This window comes from Quercus suber, unplaced genomic scaffold (genome assembly GCF_002906115.3).
Source record: "Quercus suber isolate HL8 unplaced genomic scaffold, Cork oak 2.0 scaffold_440, whole genome shotgun sequence".
In the NCBI taxonomy this organism is placed as follows: Eukaryota; Viridiplantae; Streptophyta; class Magnoliopsida; order Fagales; family Fagaceae; genus Quercus; species Quercus suber.
In genome coordinates, this window is record NW_027069891.1 from 436,376 (window position 1) to 459,976 (window position 23,601).

The window sequence follows — 23,601 nt, forward strand, 5'->3', positions numbered from 1 at the left end:
ACACAGACGAACATTTCTCGCATGATGCCGTTATGGGTGGTTGATCCTCCACTCTTAACCAAAATAGGGGTATCTAACAACAATTTAAGTTGAAGGGGTACCAAATGGAGTGTTTACACTCAATATTGTCGGTTTGACCAATTTGCAATTAGTCTTGTAGGTTTTTCCTATTTGGTTTTGTGGAAGATGAGGTGGAACTGGGAATTTTATGTGTGAGAGGAGGATTGGGAAAGGTTTGATTACCCAATACATTGTGGAGATGTTTATAACTATATCGAATGACATTCTTCATTGGATTTGAGGAATTTCACTATATCTTAATAATTAGGAATGAGAGAGGGAGACAACTCACACTTATTGTTTAAGATTGTTCATTTAATTTTATTTCAAACACCAAACGAGCTTGAGTTTATCAACAAACTAGATCACATGTTTAAGCATTGTTTATTTAATTGTCGAACATGCTTGAGTTTGCTCACCATCTACTTAATTATATTTATTTTTTTCCGAAAAATTACACTTTACCACCTTAAAATATACCTCATATTACACTTTTTATCCTAAAATTTTTGAATGCACATTTTGCACCATAAACTATGACCTATATTGCACTTTGCACCTTAATGTTAAGTTTGCTGTTAACTTAGATGAAAATTCAAAGTATAAAGTGTAACTAGAAGTATAGTTTATGATGATAAAGTATAATTTATTTTTTGTTTTTAAAGGATTGAGAAGAGAGAAAATTAGGTATTTTCATATAGTGTCCTATTTTTCCATTAAATTTAACAGCAAACTTGACGTTGGGGTGCAAAGTATAGCAAGAATTATAATTTTAGAGTGCAAAACATGCATTCCAAAAGTTTAGGGTGTAAAGTGTAATCAGAGGTATAGTTTAGAGTGGTAAAATGTAATTTCCCCCCTCCCCTTTATAGAGTTTCAATCTATAACGTCCGCTTCTATGATTTTGCTTTTTATCATCAGATCAAGACACTAATTAATTTTTATTGCAGGTGGAGATTGAACCCCAAATTTCTTAACCATAAGAGATTTTATCAATTGAGTTAACTGGAACCCACTTATTATTTTTGAGTATGTGGTAAAACACCACTACTAAAAATTTTTATACATTCACAGATCTATACTAATAATTAATAAATAAATTATATTTAAAATTATATTATTTGAGGTACTTAAATAATTTTTTTTTTTTACGAATTTATACAAATTAAATCTACCAAACCTTGTATAGTTAAAAATTATATATAGTTTTTACACAATATACTATTTATATTATCAGTAAATTACAAATACTACTTTGATATCTTAGGAATTTAGTTAAAACATTACTTGACGCAACATCAGGTTCATATAAGCAATGATGAATCCTTGGGAATCAGTAGGCTGAAAATCTCGGGCGTTGATGATCTTGAAGGCTGAGTCCTGAGAAAACAAACACAAAATCAGAGGGGACTGGTGGAGGTCGGTCAAGAATCCTTCGATGGTAAAGTCAGTGGGTTTGTAATTCCTAGTAAAAAGGAAGTGTTTTTGGGATTTTTTTACTTATTTTTGGAATATAAAGTCTCTGCCTCTTCTTCTCGTGGATAAATGCTTATATAGCCTATGCTTTGGGACAGTTACTCGTTTAGTAACTGTCCCTATTATTGAGGAACTCGGAAGATTCGGAGGTAACTTCCATAACTGCCTCGGAAGTTACCTTATTTGGGCTATTCTCCATAACTGTTATTGAAAATTGCTTATAGTAACGAATTTGCCATTTGTGAGACATAAGAGGAGCCTGTCCTAAGCGAAGATGAGGAGAAGTGTCAAGAATGTAGGGAGGCCGTCCTTCTCATGGACGACCTCCAAGAAGGACGAGCATATCATTGCAATCTGCTCTGTCTGTCCTTCTTCCCTTTGGACAACTTCAATGGACGAATTTGGAGTTGCTATTTTATTAGGGGTGACAATTTGTGTTTGCATGTTAGATTTGTGTCGTGTCAAGCCATGAGTATTCGACTACATAGGTCAACACTAACCTGACATGTTTATTAAATGGGTCAAGATTCTTCAACCCTAACACGACCCATTTATTAAATGGGTCAGTCGTGTCGACCTGTTTATCAGATTTTATCAAAATGAAAAAAAAAAATTATGAAAAAACAAGCAAATAAATATTTTTAATATAAAATTCAGAACTAACGAGTAATTGTATCACAAATAATCATTCAAAACTAAAGCATATCCGAATATCCCAAATAATTAATCACAATATGTCAAAGAAAATAAATCACAACAACTAATATGTTTATATACCTAGAGTTTGAAGGGTATATTGGTAAAATGTCATTTAATTAAACAGGTCAGACAGGTCAAACGGGTTCTATGTGTTCAACACTAACCCAACCTATTTATTAAACAGGTCAGCTGTGTCAACCCGAATATGACACGAACCCGTTAAGCCCCAACCCATAACCTACTAATTTCTTATCGTGTCGTGTTGGATTTGCTGGTCGTGTTAAATTTTGCCACCCCTATATTTTATATTGTACCATCAAGCAATTTTATACATGTATACCTATAAATGTATAATATTAGATATATTCAATTGAGGCTTTTGAGGCTTATACGTAATAGTTTGTTCACGAACACATTATTATATTTGAGTTAGACTATGCATGGGTTAGGTTGGCTGGAGTTGAGGGGATTTTTTGATGCAACCTATCATGGTGGGTTAAAAAAATTCTAACCTAACCCAACCCATCATAGGGGTTCAATAGTTTGTTTATTTATTTATTATTATTATTAAATTGAGCAGTACAAAATATATCCCACTTGCTACTTGAACTGATAAATAAAATATACATGAACTAATATTTCAACTCAATTATAAACAAAATATAGTCAACTGAGTTGATAAACAAAATATATGTGAACTAGTATCCCAACTTAGTTATAAACAAATAGGAGTGGAGGGGGAGTGAGAGTGAGTGGCAGCAGAAAGAGAAACAAGATTGTTAGGGTTTGCAAGGTAATTGGATTTTATATAGGAAGAGCCGAATAGGGAAAAAATTAAACAAAAAATTATTAATTATATAATATATTTTTAAATATATATTAAATAAATATAATTTAAAATTTAAATATATAGGTGGGTTGGGTCAGGTTAGGCGAGTTTGTAATTGTTATGTCCCAAACTCAACCCGACTAACTGTAAATAAAAAATTTGCATAACCCAACCTAACCCGCCAACTACTAAAAATTGACCCAAATCGGTGGGTTGGGTTGGGTCAGGTCGATTTTGGCGAGTTGATGGGTTGGCTACACACTCGTAACTACACCCAAGACTACAGAGAGACATAGCATAAGTGGATTAAAAAAAAAAAAAAAAAGAATGTTGGTGCATTCAAATAGCCAAGCATGTGATAAGACATTAACACCAAACAAAAAAAATGAACATAAAATTGGCATGAATGAAAAATTTTGACATAAACAAATTATTAATCTTAGAGGATGTGTTTTTTTTTTTAATCTATATTTAAATCTCAGTTTTATTATTGAGTTTCTTAGGGACAATTGTTACGATAGAATTATTGTAACTTTGCAAGATTTGAAACTCTCTAAATAAGTTTTTTTTTTTTTAAAACTCTCTAAATAAAAAAAATATATAAAAATACTCCTTAAATCTTTTATTAAAATATCGATTTCTAAGTTGGAAAGAATATCATTTTATCATTTTATGTCATATTTTCTCTAAATAATATATAATTTTTTTTAGATAACCACTCCTAATACTAAATAAATAGTTCTATATAAAAATTTAATTAAAAATATCGATTTCTAAGTTGGAAAGAATATCATTTTATCATTTTATGTCATATTTTCTCTAAATAATATATAATTTTTTTTAGATAACCACTCCTAATACTAAATAAATAGTTCTATATAAAAATTTAATTATAATTAATAATAATGAATGATAATCATAACTATCCAATTCTATTAAAAAAAGAGCTTTTTCTTTTTTGGGACGTTGGTTGGAGACAGAGAGAGAGAGAGAGTAGGGAAGAGAGGGGGCAAGTGGTAGAGAATATAATTCCGAAAGATTATCCCGTTCCTGTTCCGAAAGAGTATATTCCCGAATTCACAGCATCCTTCCGAATATTCCAATCTCAACCACATGAGATACAGATAACTATAAACATAACAACATCAACAACAGTTCTGTTCTTATCAAAAAAAATAAAAACAATAATATATAATAACCATCCATTATTATCGAACCTTTGCAAACTGCAATCTCTGGTTTTGTGGCGGCGCGGCGACGACATGAAGTTCTGGAAAATCCTAAGCAACCTTATCGAGGAAACTCTGCCGGAGTGGCGAGACAAGTTCTTGTCCTACAAGGACCTCAAAAAGCAGCTTAAGCTTATATACCCGACCCATCAACCCAACAATAAACGGCGCAGATTGGACCACCCCACTTCCACAACCGACGAAGAAAGCGAAACCCAGGTGTCGAAGGAGCTCGTCGATTTTCTCAGGCTTTTGGAGGTCGAGATCGACAAGTTCAACGCTTTCTTTGTCGACAAGGAGGAGGAATACGTTATTAGATGGAAGGTAATGTGTTTTTTTTTTGTCTTTTAGAAATATGGGAAATTGAGGAATTGTTTGTTTATGGGTACTTTCCTGTTTAGAATGTTATGGAGGATTGAGTTTTTCTTTCAGAGCGTTTGCCTTTTTAAATTTTTTGAAGTATATGGGCTTTTAATGACAATTTAAATGACCATGTTGAAAATGAGATTCGGATGTGGTCCCTGCAACAATATATCATGAATGAAGAAGAATAATTGGAAAGCTGATATTTAAAAAAAAAGAAAAAAAAGAAAGGGTTTGTTTTTGGTTTTTGTGAGAATGAAAGCAATGGGAAGCAGATGAGATTGCTTGATTTTTTATATTTTGTTCTTATAGTTCATTGTCTGCTCTGGTTTTAAGGGCAGGAGTCATTTTGTTATGACAAAATTGACTAGCAAAAGAACACAAAAGAGACAATAGTCTAGCTCCCTCCACCAGGAGTTGTAGCTTAAAACCCCTCATACATATACTGCAATCTGCCTGCCTTAATCAAATTATCATTCCCATTTCTTGGTTTACCTGCCCAATCAATAATGATTGCCATTCCTTGAGGAAAGAGGATGGTTATACTATGTCATATTCTTTGATTTGTTCAATGTCATTGTGGCTATATGGTATATTATAATTTGCATTCCACAATTAATGCTTTGCTATTTCTTACACTTTAATCAATTCTGATTTCCGTTATATTAGTTTTTTTAGGTTTCCATGTCCCTTGAGGTGCTCTTATTTAATCTAAATTAATTTTTTTGCCCATTGATCTGCATGTATGTTCAAGTCCTTGTTTGTCCTACGAAATCATGCATTCTTAGCACCACCATCCAAGCATCATGCTTTATTGTTTGGTATTTGATGGCACTAAACACCTTGCTCTTCACATGATTTATTTGTGTTTTTCAAAGGTCTCTGTGGAAATTTCTACATTTACCTTCTTTTTTTTTTTTTTTTCCTTCTCTGATTCTTTACATATATGGAATACATTGATTGATTTGGGGCATGCCCTTTGGCAAGAAAAGGATCTAATATGCTTGGGCAAGTGTTCTAAAGTGATCTTTTAAAATAATTGTTTGGGCTTGTGGTTGGAATGCAGGAGCTGCAAGATGGTATAGCGAAGGCCAAAGATTCAAGCGAAGAGTTGATTGAAGTAGGGAGAGAAGTAGTGGATTTTCACGGAGAGATGATTCTCTTAGAGAATTACAGTGCACTTAACTACACAGGTGCTTCTCTCTTTCCTGGATGTGTAGAGCCATGTTATTAGTGAATAAATAAGTAATATATGGTCAATAGAGATGTGTGTTCTGGACTAACTTCGAATTCTGATTGTGCAATTGCTTGTGAGAAACAACCAATCATTGATTCTTGTAATTATAGATATGCAAAATAATAATAAGCTAGAACTAATCCAACAAACTGTTAGTATCATATAAGATAGCATACCATGTTTAAATATAGGTCAATATAGCCAACTTGGTGAGATAAACTTGTGAAATATCATGGGTTTAGTTTTGATCCTTGACAATTATTGCAAGAAAAACTTGAGTAACCATATATTGTTTCTCCTTTGAAGTAGCTGAAACCCTTAGTAGCATAGGAAGATGCTAATTCTATGAAAATATTAATAAATTTTTTTTAAGGCAGAATGGCTTTTAAGAGAGTGAGTGTTGGAAGCTTTCAGTGATGTTTTACCTTCATATGAACAGCATGAACTAATCTAACACTGAAAAATGCATACATTACATGCAAAATGTCATACTTGAATATAAATTCCATTTTGAGAGTGTGAGGGTGCGGGAGCCTATTTCTCTTGATCTGTCTTAATTTTTTCCTACAAATTGAGCGGAATTCTTGTACTCTTTTACAAGTGGCTTATTTAATGTTTATGAGAATATTTTGGCATCCTCTTATACTAAGCAAACATAGACTTCCTCAAGTTGGTGAAAATGAGTGTCCCTTGATGCAAACGTCAAGGATCTTATGATGGTCATGAATATGTAACTTAACACCCATTTGTTACAAAATTTGTATTTTTTGCTGAATTTTTCTTTGGGGAAAGGGAAACATGAATGAAGCAGACAAAATGGAGAAAAACATTACGATGAATAACAATTGCTATGTCACAAATTAATGTGATTGGTGTTTGGGCACAATTGGTTTCTTGGATTACATTATTGTACATATGCTAGGCTGCTGTCTATGTGTTCAAGATAGGGAAAAAAGGGTTAGCTGCATCCTGAAGGAAGGGTTGCAAGAGTATAAATTTAAAATCCAGTTGATAGAAAAACTAATTGGATCAGTTGAAAATCCAGGTTAAGTTTAATTTGTATATAGTTAGCAAGCCTGATATGATATGAGATAAATATGCAAAATTAGATGTCATGAAGAGAAACATTTTTTGGGAGGCCTGGAGGAGAAATTGATCAACAAATGGATGGTTAATATTTGACTGTGGAACCTGTCAGCTCTCATGACCTCTTTTTTATTTATTTTAAATTTAGATTCTGACAACATAGTGTGCATTTCTTTTCTTTCCTAGTAATAGCTGTGATGTGATATACACAGGATTAGTGAAGATACTGAAGAAATACGACAAGCGAAGCGGTGCTCTTGTTCGCCTGCCTTTTATCCAAAAAGTCTTGCAAGAACCATTCTTCTCAACTGATGTGCTTAACAATCTTGTGAAAGAGTGTGAATGCGTGCTTGATAGTCTTTTCTCCAAGAATGATGACCCATCAGGCTGTCCTGAAGCAACCAATAAGGAAGAAGGGAATGATCCCAAGGCTGCAACTGAAAGTAAACAAAAACAACTTAAAGTTCCCAAAGAACTTGCAGAAATCGAGAATATGGAGAGCATGTACATGAAGCTAACATTATCAGCATTGCGTGCCGTAAAAGAGATTCGGAGTGGAAGCTCAACAGTGAGTGAGTTTTCATTGCCCCCTCTGCAAAATAATGCAACGGAGTTGAAAAATTTTCCTCTCCTAGAACAAGCAGCCAAATAGTTATAGAGAAATTATCTCTCTCCCCTTTCCTTGTACATTTCTGTTACCATTGTCACTGGATACCAACACATTTGTATGCTAATAACCACTTCCTGGATGGTACATTGGAAAATCTTTTTTCCCTCTTTTGTAGAGAATTTCAGATCTTGGTATGCTTTTCATCTATTTTTTTAAAATGATGTTTTTAGCTTTAGTATTAAGGACCACTACTTACTGAAAGCTGACTATAATCGGTTTGTGCAATGGAGGATCTTTCCTACTTTTGTTTTTTCAATGTGAAATGAGGTGAACAATAGCATGCAGAGGAAAATTTTGGTTTGCCATTGATTTTTCCTTGGTCAAACCATTTGTTGTAGATGTGGCTATCTGGGCTGTGGCTATGTCTAGGTTTGGACTTTGGAGTTTGGATGGGCTTTGATTTTGATGAAAAGTAACTGGACGAATTCATCGAGATTGTATTTCTCTCTGATAATTTTAATCATTCTTATTTGATTCTCATTTTCTGCTTTTGGCAAAATTTTGAGGGTTGTTTCTCGCGCTAGCATGTTGTCTTGCGGCTTGTTACGTTTAGGTGCCACTGTCAGTGCATTCGGTTTTTATTTTTAGACACTGTGATGTATGATATATCTCTTACTAGGGTGTCCACCCTTGTAAGAGAGATTTGATATATCACAGTGATACTAAATACCTTCTCCAGTGCATTAGCCTGCCCTCCCCTTTCTTTATTCTAATTGAACTGCTTGCTGGTAATTGTTTTTGGCATGTGAGAATGCCATCCTCTTTCTGTAGTCATCAATACCCGAAAATATGATAAGAAAAATGAAACAGGAAACAAAAAGGGAGTAGAGCTGAAAAAATGAAAAAAAGAAAAGAAAAGGTAGAGCCCAAGTTTTTAGATTAAGTAAAAACGTCGAAGGTGTAGTCTCCCTCAACAAATTTGTAATTATTATTTATGTTTATTAAAAACAAAAAACAAAAATGAGTGGAACAACAGGACATGTTGCTTCTCCACATATTTGTTGCAAAGTGAATAAACGAAAAAAATAGAGTATGTTGGGGTCTGTAGAAAAGAAAAAGAGAGAATGTTGTTCAATAGTCAAAGAGTATGTTATTGTTTCCAGACGTTCAGTATTCAAATTACTCTCTCCCAACTATTGATTTTTCTTTCTAATTTGTTCAATAGACATTTCTATTTCTGTAAAATAGTTCCCAAATAATGGATCTCCATTAAGCATCATAAGCAGAAGGTCATAAGAGTTCAACCACAACCGCTACCTGGCATGTTCCTTGTGGTAATTCTACCATTCCATCAACCAACAATCTCAAAGACTTCAAAGTTCCAACCTAACTTCTCACAAACACACTCCCAAATTCCCAATGCACTTGTCATGACCAACCCATTGCCATTATACTAAAGCTTTATTTTAGTTAGCACATTTCCAATGAACCTATTATAACTACCCCCACAAACTCTTAGAAACAAGACAGAGAACTTAGTGTTCGATTCTCCCCCCGCCTTTGTAAGAACAATGTCCATAATAGCAGAAGCACCTGGTTTCCTTCAAGTCTTTTCTGATGGGTCTGTAAAACGCTTTGATCCTGAGATTGTCCCGGCCTCAACCGAATCAATTAACGGACACAAGTTCAAGGATGTGATCATTGACTCATCAAAGCCAATTACTGGAAGGTTATTTCTTCCTAGTACTCCTACTCAGGGGTTCTCAAGTAAGTTTCCTGTTGTGGTTTATTTCCACGGTGGTGGCTTTTGCATTGGCTCGACTACATGGCTTGGCTACCATCATTTCCTGGGAGATTTCTCTGTGGCATCACAATCCATTGTTCTCTCTGTTGACTATCGTTTGGCTCCAGAAAATCGTCTCCCGGTAGCATATGAAGATTGTTATAGCTCACTAGATTGGCTTAGTCACCAAGTAAGGTCTGAACCATGGCTTGAGCAAGCTGACCTTTCACGTGTGTTTCTCTCTGGCGACAGTGCTGGAGGGAACATTGCACACCATCTTGCCATCAAGGCAATTCAGAACAAAACTTGTAATGTAAAAATCAAGGGATTGTTGTTGATACATCCTTATTTTGGGAGCGAGAAGAGGACTGAGAATGAGATGGCTGAAGGAGAAGCAGGGAATGTGGCAAGCAATGACATGTTCTGGGGACTAAGTATACCAGAAGGATCAAACCGTGATTACTTTGGTTGTAATTTTGAGAAGGCAGAATTGTCTGCGTCTGAATGGTGTCAATTTCCTAGTGTGGTGGTTTTTGTGGCTGGCTTGGACTTCTTGAAGGAAAGGGGAGTTATGTATGCAGAATTTTTGAAGAAGAAAGGGGTTGAAGTGGTGAGGCTGGTGGAGACTGAGGGAGAGCCGCATGTGTTTCATGTGTTTCATCCTAAATCTGAGGCGACTCACTTGCTCCAACAACAAATGGATGAGTTCATGAAGAGCTATTAAGTATTAACATCCAATATGCACATTCGAAATATTTTTTTCTTATTGGAATTTAGTAATCATAAGGACTATGGACTATGGAATTTTAAATAAATGAAAAATGCTATTAGTGAAATTTATGGAATGAGAATTTTTATCAATTTTGTGGATCCAATATACGTACAAATTGTTTTTCCAAACTTGCACTGCCACTGCAGAATGCAGAATCCTCCAATCTCCTATCCTAAAAACAACCTGGTGCTGTAATACAAATGAGAAGAAATAACTAACAGAAATCTAGCCTTCACAGTAATGAGTAGGTTTAGTTCTCACAGGAATAGGTAGGGGGAAATTATCATTGTCTTCTGTTTGCTTTAGCACCAGTGTACTTTCTAATATACATGATACATGCCCAATATTTAGACGAAAACAGGGAAAGTATTTACATGCCACAATATCAAACAAAAGCTCTACATGCTCCAAGAAAAACCTTTGTTGATATACATTTGTTCACTAACATACACTTGCTCTGGGGTACTGACTACTGAGGACCAAATCATACTTCTACATATGGCACAAGCACTCCTGCTTCATCATCTACCTCTCAACTTCTGTTCTTTGGAAATAGCAGAAAAACAACAAAAAATCTATTCATCGAAGGTGCTCATGAAACCTCCAAGGAAACCTGCTCCATTGCAATTTCCACATAACATCTCCTTTTTACCACTGTGAGGGAAAGAAATTATAGTAATAACGATAAGCAACAAGATTGTATAGTTTCAATTATGTTTGTTTGTGCTATGTGCAAGCTAAATGATCCCCCCCTCTTCCTCTCCCCTCAAATATGAGTATTCTTTCCAGTCTCCACCCTCGAAATTGTAATTTTTTTTTTTTTTTTGGATTATCCTTGAAATTGTAATTATTGTATAAGATCACAAGGGCAGTGATATGGTATTTTTACCAGTAGTAGTACAGATAACACATGCAATGGCAACAAAACAAAAAACAAAAACAAAAAGAAGAAGAAGTAACTGGAAGTAGTTACCCGCAAAGCCAACATGAGTCACCAGCTTTGAACTGTCCATTGAAAATGTCAACAGAGTTAACTCCACTACCTTTGCATTGCGAACATTGAATTGCACCTGCATGCCCATTGTACACATTTTAAAAAAATATATAACCTCCATACTCTCTCAATTGTTTCTTTTCTCCTTCCATAACTTGGAAGTATGAGCACTCTTCAAATGGCATAGAATTTATTCTCTTTTGAAATTTTCTACTCCTTCATCATCGGAAACATGTAGTTAGCTCACTAAAATGCTTTTATTTGTTTCAGCAACACAAACCATTCAATAATAAGTCCCATAGTCATCTTAAATTAGTGAACAAAGATCAAACGGAAAGGACTTGTATTCTCAGATGTACCAATTTTATTTGTTTATCTTTTGATAATCAAAGATGTACCAACTACTTTAAGCTTACCATTTCCATCACAATCAGCACAAATAACGCTTTTCGATTTGCCACTTTGATTACTTTTGCAGCCTACTTGGATAAGGATGAAATCATGAAAAGAGAAACACAAATCAAAATCATAATATGCCAAAAAAAAAAAAAAATGCAATATATTCTTACCAATGAACATCTCAATTATATTATCCACTAAGTTGCAAATTTAAATACCATAAGAACCCAACTGTTGGAATTGATTTAAATGTGAAAAGGCAGGACCTTAGCTTTCAGTTTTCCAAATTTAGCAGCTGGAGAATTTTGGAACACATCATATTGAGCATGCTTTTGATTGTTATCATTGCTCATACACTTCCCTGATCATTTGAATGAACAGACAATTCCTTAGCAAAAAAGAAGTAAGCAATGAATTTGCTAAAATATAAGTGACTTCGGGGTATTGAGAGAGAGAGAGAGAGAGAGACCTGGTTTTGGTGTAGCATTGAAGGAAGTTATGGGTGCTGAGCACAGAACAGAAGCCATTGAAGATTTGAGAACCAAGTTCCAGTTGAATTTGGTCTAGGTAAGGTAAGTTGGTTGGAAGTTGGAAGTTGGAACTGGAAAACAAGATTTTATTTTATTTTTTCACATTGAAACGTGGCGCAGTGTTGGCCCATGGATTCAAGATTGGCTTTGGACCTTAGTGAGAAAAGTGTGTAAGGGCCGGGCAGGGCTGGAGCAAAAGCCCAAATAGACAGATTTTGTATGGTCTCGGTTTCGTTGTGAATTTTTAGCTTGATTTGGTAATGGTAGGTAATTTAGCTTGATTAGGCTGAAATTTTTATTTTAATAAAAATTATTGAAAATATTAAATTTATGAAACTTATTCGAAAATTGTAACGTTATAAAAAAAGTGAGCTGAACTCATTATTTTATATTGAAATGTTAAAAGAGTGAATCCTCAACTAAATTTTTATTGTTTTGTTCCTAAACAAATATATCCACCGGATGATTTGTCCTATTCAAATATTCACGACTAATTTTGAAATTGTAATTTAAACTTATAATTTTTAGATTTTTTTTTTCAATAGGAAAAAAAATGTATTAAGAGAAAGAGAAGACAATAAGTAACCCCATTAAGGTATGACTTATGAGACACAAGTACACAACATTTCTGAAAAAACGCATACAACATTAAATTCATGATTTTCAAATCTTGAAAGCATGAATTCAATTAACATTTTTTTTTAAAGCATATTAATTTTATAAATAAGTTAAAAAATTATGTATTTTTTGAATATATTCAGGGACCATTTGTTTGGAGGGGTAGAAAAGTGAGAATGAGATGATAGAAAATGGGGGATAGAAAAATGGGAGTATAGAAGAGATTAGTTTTCCCTTATTTGTGTTTGGTTAGGAGGGTGAAAAGGAAAAAAATGGAAAACTTATTTGTTTGGTTAAGAAAAAAAATAAGAAAATAATAAATAAAGTTAATATAAATTTACATCTATGTCTCTGTTAAAGTAAAACAAAAAAGTAACACACACATTTTTCTTATTAAAAATTGTGAATGGACACTTCAAATAAAAAGAGCATAAAGCCAAAGGAAGATATATATAGATATATAGATCGGAGAAATGGATACCAAACATGTTTTTCGAATGATAGGGATACATCTTCACAGTTCACACTCCATAGATGAGATATGATTGACAGATAACAAGGGCATTCCGGTCAATACACCGCTATCGCTCTCTATAAAATGACACTCCAAACCCTATTCTCCCTCACTTCGGAATTGTGCGCTCGTGTTGTTGTTTCTACTGTCTCTCTCTTCGACCTATCTCTCTCTCTCTCTCTCTCTCCTGGTATTTTTCAGCTAACCTTTTTCATTTGCAGACTCTCCAAACCCTAACCCTAACCCTAATTGCCAACCTTCTCACACAGCCTCTCAGGTAAAGATTGCTCTAATCTCTTTCTCTCTCTCACTTCTCCTTCAATTTCATTTTCCAAACCCTAATTTTCCGAAACTCTAATTGCTAATCTGTTTTGTGTATTTGTGCAGAATATGGGAGAGACCAGGGAGAACGATGGTTACGAAGAAGAGCTTGTTGATTACGATGATGAAGAAGCCAATGCCCCGGCCTCCGTCGCAAACAAAGTCAACGGCGAAACAGTCAAGAAGTGAGTTAGAGTAGCCCTTGTGTGCTGCTGTTTTCGCTTTTTGATTTTGCTTTATATGTTGCCTGTTTGCTTTATCAGATAGTTTAGGAAATAGATGTCTCATTGTTTGTTTGTTTGCTTGCTCGGATTTGATGGGAAAATGGAAAAGAAAACATTACTCTGTATGTATTCATTTGTGTTTTGGTAATACCTAGTTAGTTTTAAACAGAGGAGTATGAGATACAAACTGTTCCCTTTGGTACTATTGTAAACCATGTTTGGTTTTTGAGAAAATTGAGGAACGAGTCAGTCTCCCTTTTTTGACAAAAAAGTTGCTGTGTCTAATATTGTCTCTTGCTTTCATTTTATTAAAAAAAGGAAAACACAAAATCTTCCTGTGGTTACCACATAAATCATTAACCCATTGAGGAAAAAACCCCGCTGTGCTAATTTTTTATGTGAAAATCAACTCTAGATGTGGACATGTGTGATCAAATGACCAATTCATGGTTGATTTTCATGGATGTTTAATGGTTTACCATAAAACAATACCACAGGTTGAACTCAAAAGTTCAGGGGGGGTTTTGTGTTTTACGGAGAAATCACAGAGGGATTTTGTGTATTTTTCCACCCAAAAAAATGTTATGAGTACAATTTTGAACCATATCTCACATTTGGGGGGGATTATTATTGCATTTTCTACTTGATGTATGGATGTTTCTTTTCCTCTGTTAGTTGGTAGTCACGTATACTAACCATGACAAGTTCCCATAGCAATATTGGTCTATGGTTGGTTATAAATGTGCTTCTTCCTTCTTTGCAGGGGCTATGTTGGAATTCACAGTTCAGGATTCAGAGACTTTCTTTTGAAGCCAGAGCTTCTTCGAGCTATTGTGGACTCGGGATTTGAGCATCCTTCTGAAGGCAAACAATCTAAGCATTTTCTCAATTATTTTTGTTGGTGAAGCTATATCGTCTAATAATCTTATAAGTTATAACCTGTGCTAGTTTAAGGAAAATTCAGAATAAAAAGTTAAAGAGGGATTAGTGGTTGGCTGACGACAAATCTAATTATTCAGAGCTTGTTATCAAATATTCTGTGACCTGTGACCCTGTATTTCTGCATGAATTATGCTTTGGCAGAAATTATGAGATTTGTTTTTTCAAATATTTTGTGGTCAGCATGAATTATGCTTTAGCAGCATTCCTATAGGGATTCTAGTTTTTTTGTTGTACTCATGTATGCCATTCATATATCAATTTTCTGTAGATGAATTATGGATTTCCTTTTTCTTTTCCTTAAACATATTTTTTAGTGTGTAAGAGAGAAATATGTTGACTTGGTCTCTTTTATTGTAATTTCTATTCCAGTGAATACTGTTGGTCTGAATGAAATATTTCCCGTTCTGTTTTGGCCAGCGTATTGGTATTTTTAATTTGGTGTTTATTTGAGTTCAGTTCTGTGTATTTTATATAAACAGTTCTTTCACCTGTTTTGTATCTTAGCCTATGTGACCTTTTCCTGTATTGCATGTTTACTTGTTACTATTTTTTGGGTTTATGCTCCCTAATTTATTTTAATTTTTGTTTTCAGGTAATATACTATTGTCATAAACTTGATTTCGGGGAACTTATGTGGTTTGGTTACCCTTTCCATTAAAAGGATCAGAGAAGTTATATTTTACTTACCGATGGTTCCTTCGATCCAATTTTCTTTGGTTCTTCATCAGTGCAACATGAATGTATCCCTCAAGCTATTCTGGGTATGGATGTCATTTGTCAAGCTAAGTCTGGAATGGGAAAAACTGCTGTTTTTGTTCTTTCAACATTGCAGCAGATTGAACCTGTTGCCGGCCAAGTTTCTGCAATTGTTCTGTGTCATACAAGGGAGTTAGCATACCAGGTATATTTAATATCTTCCATTTTCAAAAGGCTTATAAAACATGTTTGCTTTCCATCGTTAAGATTATTAGTTTGTCTAGTCCCTTATTTTTTTTCATTTAAAACTCTGTAGATTTGTCATGAGTTTGAGAGATTCAGCACATACTTGCCTGATCTAAAGGTTGCCGTCTTCTACGGTGGTGTCAACATCAAAGTTCACAAGGATTTGCTGAAAAATGAATGCCCTCATATTGTTGTTGGAACGCCTGGAAGAATATTGGCACTAGCAAGAGAGAAGGACCTTTCTTTGAAGAACGTGAGGCATTTTATACTGGATGAATGTGACAAGATGCTTGAATCACTTGGTATAAGACATAACCACCCTCTAACCTTGATTTGATTAAATTTATTGTTTCAATGTCAAGTTTGTCTGGTATTAATGGGATTAACTTTAATCATTGTATGATTTATACTTTATGCAGACATGAGGAGAGATGTGCAGGAGATCTTCAAGATGACTCCTCATGATAAACAAGTAATGATGTTTTCTGCAACACTCAGCAAAGAAATCCGCCCGGTTTGCAAGAGATTTATGCAAGAAGTAATGTTCCATGGCCAGTACTACTTGAATTTAGAAGTCTATTTTTCATTATGCCCACTTTCTCCGAGAGTCAAGTTATAGAAATTAGAAGTTTGGTGGTTCCGTCACTGTTAGCTTGTTATTGGTGTTGTGTTATATCCAGTCATTTTTTGGGGAGGTTTGAGTAACAAGGTGGCAAATGTTTAGGTGATCCCAAAATCGTATGGGATTAGTCTCTTTTTGTTTTGCACTTATTTTTCGTACGCTTATAATCTTTTTACTTTATGAGTATGGATGTTGGGTGTGTGCTTTGACTTTCAAGTGAGGGGGACAGGGTAGGGTGGTTATCTTCGTGGATTTTGCTGTCAGTTTCACAGTAGATTTCTGTGAATGCCAATGGTTCTTGATTGGCATGACTGGGAAAGTACCTGCGAGGAGACAAAGCAGATGGAGCAGGATCTTGATTCACAGGATGTGCATCCATCATTAATTTCGTTCTGGATTCCATAGCTTGAGGAAAGGCCCTAATATGATTTACTGTGACATTTGTTCCTTACAGCCAATGGAAATTTATGTTGACGACGAGGCCAAGTTGACCCTGCATGGTCTTGTTCAGGTATTTATATATTTTAAAGTTGTTTTTAAGTTTCACCTTTCTGGTCTTTGCTAATATTTCTTACCTTCGACAATTATAATGGCAGCACTACATCAAATTGAGCGAGTCAGAGAAAAACCGCAAGTTGAACGACCTCCTTGATGCACTGGACTTCAATCAAGTTGTTATCTTTGTCAAAAGTGTTAATAGAGCTGCTGAACTGAACAAGCTACTGAAGGAGTGCAATTTTCCCTCCATATGCATCCATTCTGGGATGTCCCAGGAGGAAAGGTTTGTATTAGAAGCTACTTATCTATAATAATGCTCCTTGATTTTTATTGTTTATTTTATGCTGCTGTTCTGCTTTGTATTTCATAGTTTATACTTTATAAGGCTAATTTTACCATTCTCTGTCTAATGTAATTTCCTTTATGTATACTCTTTTGGATATGCTTGATCTTTGTACTTTTAAGAGCAAGATTTTCTTGTTTCCATGCATACTCCCTGTGTACTTGGACTATTTTGGTTAATATTTTCTCCAAGAATTGCACGCAGTCATTGTTATTGTGTGTGGTTTAGAAATTGTGCTTGATTTTGTAGTATTTATGATGCACCCTGGATATGTTATTGCTTAAGACACTCCTTTATGGATTAATTTTGTATCATATTTATTGTAGACTTGTAAGTAAACTATAATGGATTGTTAATACTCTCATGTTTTAAAATTTTTAGGGGTATTTCACTTCAGAACAATGTTATATTATTTTGGGTGAAATTCAATTTTGATATTCCGACTTCTATTGATATTTTTAATTTTGTTCTTGTCCTAAAATTCAGTAATCAGATTTTTAACTTTGTTTTTAACGTTGTCCCTTTGTCCAAACCTGTTTGATTTAACATATTGATGCACATTGCACAGCTTATTAGGAGAATAAACTACTACAAGGGGCCTTAATTGTGGGGTCCAGCTAGCTCAATTGGTTAAGTCTCTTGTCCTCAAATAAGAGATTTGGGGTTCAAAGAAAAAAAAAAAATTAAAACTATTTTTTATTAATGTTTCTATGTGGCAGAATGGCAACTGGATCTTGTAAGGTTCTCTTGGAGCACCAATCATAGAGGGTAACATTGAATCATTGCTAAATGTCTGGTTGTAACATTGTTGCAATTGGAAGGAAAAGAATAAAATTGAAATGTTCATAGCAGTTTGAGGAGCAAAACTACACAAAACCACCTTTTTTTTCCCCCCAAGTACAAATGATTTTTTCTTATGCTATAGTATAGATTTATGATGTTTTTATTTATTTATATATATATTTTATATTATCAGGTTGACACATTTATTTTGCGTTTCTTCAATTTTCCTATGTTTATTATCATCTTTTAGGTTCAAATGTGTTTGGCTTTTCTGGTTTTTCTGTTGTTTCTTCAGTTTAGAGGTCTTGGTTATTGAGCTGAAATCCTAGTTTTTGAGAACTCTAAATTCTAATGCTTTAGGAGTTGTGTGTATATCATGTGTACTTAATGGTTCTTCCCTTTTTCAATAAGTTTTTGTTACTTATAAAAAAAGTGTTGGTCTAACATGTGGAGTAACATGATTTTCTGAAAGGTTGACGCGCTACAAAGGTTTTAAGGAAGGGCAGTCAAGGATTCTTGTAGCCACCGATTTGGTTGGTAGGGGGATAGACATTGAACGTGTTAACATTGTCATCAATTATGACATGCCAGATTCAGCAGACACTTATCTGCACAGGGTAGGTACAAAGTAATTATGATCATTTATCTGATATTGTTTCTTTTACATTGTCATTCCTGAGATTTCTGGCTTCTTCTAACAGGTTGGTAGAGCTGGTAGGTTCGGCACCAAAGGGCTTGCAATTACGTTTGTTTCATCTGCTTCTGATTCGGAGGTTCTCAATAATGTATGGCATCCAGTATTTTACATTTTATTGTTTTGTTGCTCAAATGTTGGTGGATCTAATTTTCTTTGGTTGGATGGTTGCAGGTTCAGATGAGGTTTGAGGTGGATATAAAAGAACTTCCTGAACAGATTGATACCTCTACATACAGTAAGTCTCTCATGCGTGTTAATGGTTCCATCCATTTTTCATTTATTTGAACCCAGCTCTACATTAGTTATTAGATGAGGGTATATTGGAACCTATTTGGCAATTTGGATTTCAATTATAGTTATACGGTTTGGTGTGACACAAGTCTTTTCATTTAGGTTGGGTTTGCGTGTTTGCTAGCATGAATTGTATTTTTCAATAAATTATACCAAATTCTGCCTTTTGTGTGCGCTTTCCCATTGTACGAGGGAAAGATGCTGATGGACATTTTATCAATCTCCACCCTGCCCATCACACCTTTCCGTAGTAGCTTGTAGTGTATCCCAGTTGATTTCATGACCTAGAAGTATCTCTCTCTTTTTAATATACGTGAATTAGCCAATTTATTCTTTGTGTTTTATTTTCCATTTTGTTAGTTCTATGAATTGAATGTTGGCATTTTGCCTTACTGTTGTAGCATTTTGTTAGTACACTTGTGTTTTATTTTTGCAAAAAAAGTCTTGCTAGGAGCTTATACTAACTGTTTAAAAACTTGTTATTTGTAGTGCCATCATAGGTTGATGTATCTACGTTGGAACCATCACTTGGATACAATTGGCGGGTGCGCTGCAGACCCTTTGTGTTTATGTTTCAAACTGATGTGAAACAATTGACTTGGGAAATGGCAGTTTCTTTGATCTGGTGTACTCTGCATTGGAGTTACTGTAGCATTTAAAAACTGTTGCTGGTCGCATAGCATGTGAGGATTTAGAGTTTATGCTATTAGGGCTTTGCACTAGTTGCTTTTTGTTTGCTGCATTGATTTGAAGTATTATGTATTAATCAGAGCTTCATTTTAATCATAGCTGGAGCTTAGAATAAAACTTGATGTCTTAGGATTACGAAAATTGTTAGCCCCATTATGATGCTTGCATTTAGAACTTGTCATCGGCCACCCTCTGCTTGTTTAAAAGCTGCATGTAATCAGAATCTGTATAATTGCTGGATCCTTTTTGAGTGCTCTCAAGGCTTTTGTTAGGTAAGAAAGAAGGGATACACAGAATGAAAACGAGGAGAGACTGATATTTTCTATTTCGAATGTTTGGTAGGAGTAGAAATGCTGATAGAACATGTTCTCTTTTCTTTACCTTTTGGGAAGATTGAAGATGTGGGGTTGAATAGAAATCAATCATTTATATTTATTTTCATTTTGATTTTACAAAACAAAAGAAAATTATTCCATTTTTTTTCCCTTCCGTTCTCATACTTTTCAACTGTTCGGTCTAATCGAGTTGGGCTTGTGGCCATTATATATAGGTATGTTGTGGTGCTGGCCCGTGTTCTAGAACTCTCTTGGGGAACTTGAATGATCAGCCCCTGAAGAAATTTTTGATACACGATTTGTTAGTCCTCTAGTTGTTGCTTACTTCAAAATGCTTGGGAAACTATTTTGTAGTGTTTGTTTTGAAGTAAAATGTAAACATTTTTCTAGCTCACAGCCCATTGGATAAATGCAAATAATTAGAGCAAAATTTGGTCTATTTAGAGCTATTGAAACATCACCGTGATCTAGATCAGCTACGATAATCAGATCTACCCAGCCAAGCCACACATGAAACCATATCCTGAAACCCGTCAAACAACCCACCCATATCGTCTGTAAAGCCACCCGCCACTGGCAACAAGCCCAAACCATACGATACAATCCATCAACTCAAAAATCATCCAATCGCTAGATTTATCGCAATTCAACCCCAAAGAAAGCTTGATATAACCTCTTGAAACTCAACTTGAGAATCTTGGACTACAACCTCTAAAAACTTAACTTGAGAATTTTGGAGTAATTGAGTTAGCAAGTTTTTATTGGTTTTTATTTGTGTTCATTATTAGCATTACTTTTTTGCTTACTAGTATATATCACATCGGCAAGTGTCGAATTATTTGTCTTAGACTTTTGTCTCCTATTCTATTAGCCACCAAGTTGACCCATGTTGAAGTTAAGGCCCCAAACAGTTAAAATCTCCCATCTCCTAACACCACCCCCACACCCCACAGCGCCCCCCCCCCCCCCCAAAAAAAAACACCAACGCATCAGCCAACTAGTTTGACCTAACCCCAAAGTTGCTGGACCACCCAATCAATCTGCCCAACCCATCGGTATTTTTAGAGCATTTGAATTGTAACGCTAGAGCGAAGTAGCAGATTAAGTGGCCGAAGGTCATTATTTTGAACAAAATTTTCCAATAATTCAGAAGATAATTGGAGAATAATAAGTCATTTTCTCTGAGAAGTTAAAGATAATTTATTTTAGGTTTCCTAGGAAATATTCAGCCTTTATGTTTTAGTTCTCATAGACATATAAGTATTTTATTTTATTTCTAGTTTCTACGAGTCAAATTTGACTATGCTCTTGAAAATGTAATGTTTTAATTTTTATTTTTTTTTCCTATACTTAGAGGGTTGTTCTTAGCACTATAAAAAAGCTATTTTATTGGAATGAAGAGAATATAGAGGCTTTTTAGAAAATTAGCCTTTGTGTTTTTTAAAAAATGATTTTTTTCTAAATTAACTCTTACCCCTTGGGTAGATTCCTTTGAGTGGTGAGTTTTGGTTTATGTATCTCTTTGAGTAGTGATAATATGTATCTCATTGAGTGGTGAGCTAATTTAGTTATGTATCGTTAGCTAAATTCTTTTAGGTGATGATATTTGTATCCTTTTCAGTTTTGCTCTGGTCCTAAATTTATCTATCATTTGAATACTTGAATATTTTTCTTATTTTATATAACCATATATATATATATATATATATCTAGCCATCCTTCATTCATCATATCGGATAAGCTTGATTTACCTCATATTTTTATGGTATCACATCGGGAGAGCAAAATGCATATAAATATATTTTAGATGATTTTGTAGTAAAAAATTTCCAAAAATACAATCACATCTGATCATGCATTATAGTTCAAATTTGTACACATTGGTACAATATCATCTAAATGTAGATGATCACAGTAAATGTAAAAAGTAAGAATGCATATTTTATTCCACTGTACTAAAGAATAAAAAAAAAAAAAAAGACTATTGGGAACAAATAATAAAGACAGAATAAGAAATGAGTATTTAAATAGAGTGGTAAGAGGAGAATGAGATGTATTATTAAAGTAGTTATCTAAAATAGAAAAAGTAATCTTTTGGTGAGCTAATTTTTTTTTTCTTTAGTAACTTGATGTGAATGTTCCCACGTAATGAAGCTAAACTTTAATATCTCAAAAAATAAGGTTTTTGTTAACGAATATTGTAAGAACACTAATTAGGCATATTTAATACTTTATTAAACAACTACAATAAATTTGTATGTGTAAGACAATGAATAACTAACTCGTGTATTTTATTCTTTAAAAAAATGTGAACTATTACTCATTATTGAGTATTTGTTATTTTTTTTTAATCTATGTCCTTAAGGCAAGTACCCAAATATAATCTCAAAAATAATGCCTATAAACTTTAATATCTTACCAATATCTAAGACACCCAAATTGCAACCTCTTTATTGGGCGTCCCAAAATATAGAGTACACACAAATAAATTTCACACATCAAAATCGAAATTAAAATAATGCCTACCACTAAATTAATTCATTCTCTCAGTGTCAAAGATGTGTTTTGTGAAAAAGTTTGGATGATATGTATTACATCATGTGCAATTCACATGATTCACTTAATCCAACCAACCAATCGAGTGCTTATATATATATATATATATAAAACCAATCAAATGAGTCAAATGCATTTTACTTGCACATGACGAGACACATGTTATTTTTTGGTTGGAGCTCAAGGTTTCAAACATGTTTCTTTAAATAATACATATAGATATTCTTATAAATTGTTATTTAAACATTATTCTTTTTAGAGAAAATCTAGTACTATAACTTATCTTACAACTTTTTTGTCACAACTATTATGTAGCAAAGCGTAAGTGATGGAAGAAAAATAGTAAGTCTATGAATAAGATGCAAACAACCACTCACAGTTTGTCACATTAAAATTGTGACAAAAAATTGTGAAATAGTGTATAGTGTTAGTCTTTATTCTAACAAACGATTTAAGGTTGGGCTTATTTGCACAACACTAATAAATCAGCATTTTGGGCGTGACTCCAAAATGTGCATGTTTTTGCGTGACCCCTTCGTTAGCGTAATCAAACTCTCAATCTCATATCTCAAGCTCAACCGTCTCTCATTGTCAATGAAGTGCACCTTGAATTTTACCTGGTGTAGCTTGGACCAGCTCATGGATTTTGAATCTGTAGATATATTTGAACGGGAGGAATATTGGGAAGAAGAATTAGGGATCTGCTAAGTCTAGTAAATTCTTTACAAGTATTTTATTTTATTTGAATTTATACTAGAAAATTTGGAAGCTATTTATATTTTTTTTAAACATTGTTGAAATATTAATTAGAAAGCAAATAAATATGTGGAGATACATTCCAAACTCAAAAAAAAAAAAAAAAAAAGAGCTACAAGATTTTTACAACAATGTTACATATACCATAAATCTAGGAAAAAAAAAAAAAAAAAAACCCCAAAACCACTTCGCCTTTTTTTTTTTTTGAGCAAAAAACCACTTCGTGTTGAGTGATAAATCACACTACCTATATTAGTCACATGACTTGTTTAATTAGTTATATGATATGTTCAAATTTCATTAGGGTTTTTTTTTTTTTTTCAATAATATTGTATTCTTTTTTTCACATGAATTTTGAATCATACTTTACGGGAAATTATTAGGTCCATTGGGAGGATTGCT

The 23,601-nt window shown here is 34.0% G+C and overlaps 4 protein-coding genes across 4 annotated transcripts; 3 read left to right on the forward strand and 1 right to left on the reverse strand.

Moving 5' to 3' along the window:
* Positions 1–4,085: 4,085 nt before the first annotated feature.
* On the forward strand, positions 4,086–7,831 carry LOC112016570 (SPX domain-containing protein 1). Its single transcript, XM_024049125.2, has 3 exons — positions 4,086–4,617; positions 5,723–5,849; positions 7,192–7,831. Exons 1-3 carry the CDS (start codon positions 4,327–4,329, stop codon positions 7,629–7,631), a joined length of 858 nt encoding a protein of 285 aa, XP_023904893.1. The 5' UTR covers positions 4,086–4,326; the 3' UTR covers positions 7,632–7,831.
* Positions 7,832–8,776: 945 nt separating this feature from the next.
* LOC112016553 (probable carboxylesterase 6) lies at positions 8,777–10,233 on the forward strand. Its single transcript, XM_024049108.2, has one exon. The coding sequence runs from the start codon at positions 9,161–9,163 to the stop codon at positions 10,094–10,096; it is 936 nt and encodes a 311-aa protein (XP_023904876.1). The 5' UTR covers positions 8,777–9,160; the 3' UTR covers positions 10,097–10,233.
* Positions 10,234–10,393: 160 nt separating this feature from the next.
* On the reverse strand, positions 10,394–12,141 carry LOC112016555 (protein BUNDLE SHEATH DEFECTIVE 2, chloroplastic). The gene is made up of 5 exons (XM_065762068.1): positions 12,007–12,141; positions 11,800–11,898; positions 11,555–11,614; positions 11,118–11,214; positions 10,394–10,798 (listed from the first exon to the last, which is right to left on the reverse strand). The coding sequence occupies exons 1-5, from the start codon at positions 12,062–12,064 to the stop codon at positions 10,720–10,722; spliced, it is 393 nt and encodes a 130-aa protein (XP_065618140.1). The 5' UTR covers positions 12,065–12,141; the 3' UTR covers positions 10,394–10,719.
* A 1,152-nt stretch (positions 12,142–13,293) lies between these two features.
* Positions 13,294–19,987, forward strand: LOC112016557 (DEAD-box ATP-dependent RNA helicase 15). Its single transcript, XM_024049111.2, has 12 exons — positions 13,294–13,476; positions 13,587–13,705; positions 14,508–14,608; positions 15,415–15,587; positions 15,699–15,930; positions 16,048–16,166; positions 16,705–16,761; positions 16,847–17,031; positions 18,347–18,491; positions 18,576–18,659; positions 18,743–18,806; positions 19,352–19,987. Exons 2-12 carry the CDS (start codon positions 13,590–13,592, stop codon positions 19,360–19,362), a joined length of 1,287 nt encoding a protein of 428 aa, XP_023904879.1. The 5' UTR covers positions 13,294–13,476; positions 13,587–13,589; the 3' UTR covers positions 19,363–19,987.
* Positions 19,988–23,601: the final 3,614 nt, after the last annotated feature.

What these genes read in the sequence shown, in the direction of transcription:
- LOC112016553 (XM_024049108.2), top strand. Translation starts at nt 9,161, where the DNA reads ATGTCCATAATAGCAGAAGCACCTGGTTTCCTTCAAGTCTTTTCTGAT.
- LOC112016557 (XM_024049111.2), top strand. Translation starts at nt 13,590, where the DNA reads ATGGGAGAGACCAGGGAGAACGATGGTTACGAAGAAGAGCTTGTTGAT. An exon ending in CAAGGGAGTTAGCATACCAG is followed by an intron (nt 15,588 to 15,698) that starts GTATATTTAATA and finishes AAAACTCTGTAG; the next exon opens with ATTTGTCATGAGTTTGAGAG. An exon ending in CAGACACTTATCTGCACAGG is followed by an intron (nt 18,492 to 18,575) that starts GTAGGTACAAAG and finishes TTCTTCTAACAG; the next exon opens with GTTGGTAGAGCTGGTAGGTT.
- LOC112016555 (XM_065762068.1), bottom strand. Translation starts at nt 12,064, where the DNA reads ATGGCTTCTGTTCTGTGCTCAGCACCCATAACTTCCTTCAATGCTACA. An exon ending in CAATGCTACACCAAAACCAG is followed by an intron (nt 11,899 to 12,006) that starts GTCTCTCTCTCT and finishes TCAAATGATCAG; the next exon opens with GGAAGTGTATGAGCAATGAT. An exon ending in GACTCATGTTGGCTTTGCGG is followed by an intron (nt 10,799 to 11,117) that starts GTAACTACTTCC and finishes TTTCCCTCACAG; the next exon opens with TGGTAAAAAGGAGATGTTAT.
- LOC112016570 (XM_024049125.2), top strand. Translation starts at nt 4,327, where the DNA reads ATGAAGTTCTGGAAAATCCTAAGCAACCTTATCGAGGAAACTCTGCCG. An exon ending in AATACGTTATTAGATGGAAG is followed by an intron (nt 4,618 to 5,722) that starts GTAATGTGTTTT and finishes GTTGGAATGCAG; the next exon opens with GAGCTGCAAGATGGTATAGC. An exon ending in CAGTGCACTTAACTACACAG is followed by an intron (nt 5,850 to 7,191) that starts GTGCTTCTCTCT and finishes TGATATACACAG; the next exon opens with GATTAGTGAAGATACTGAAG.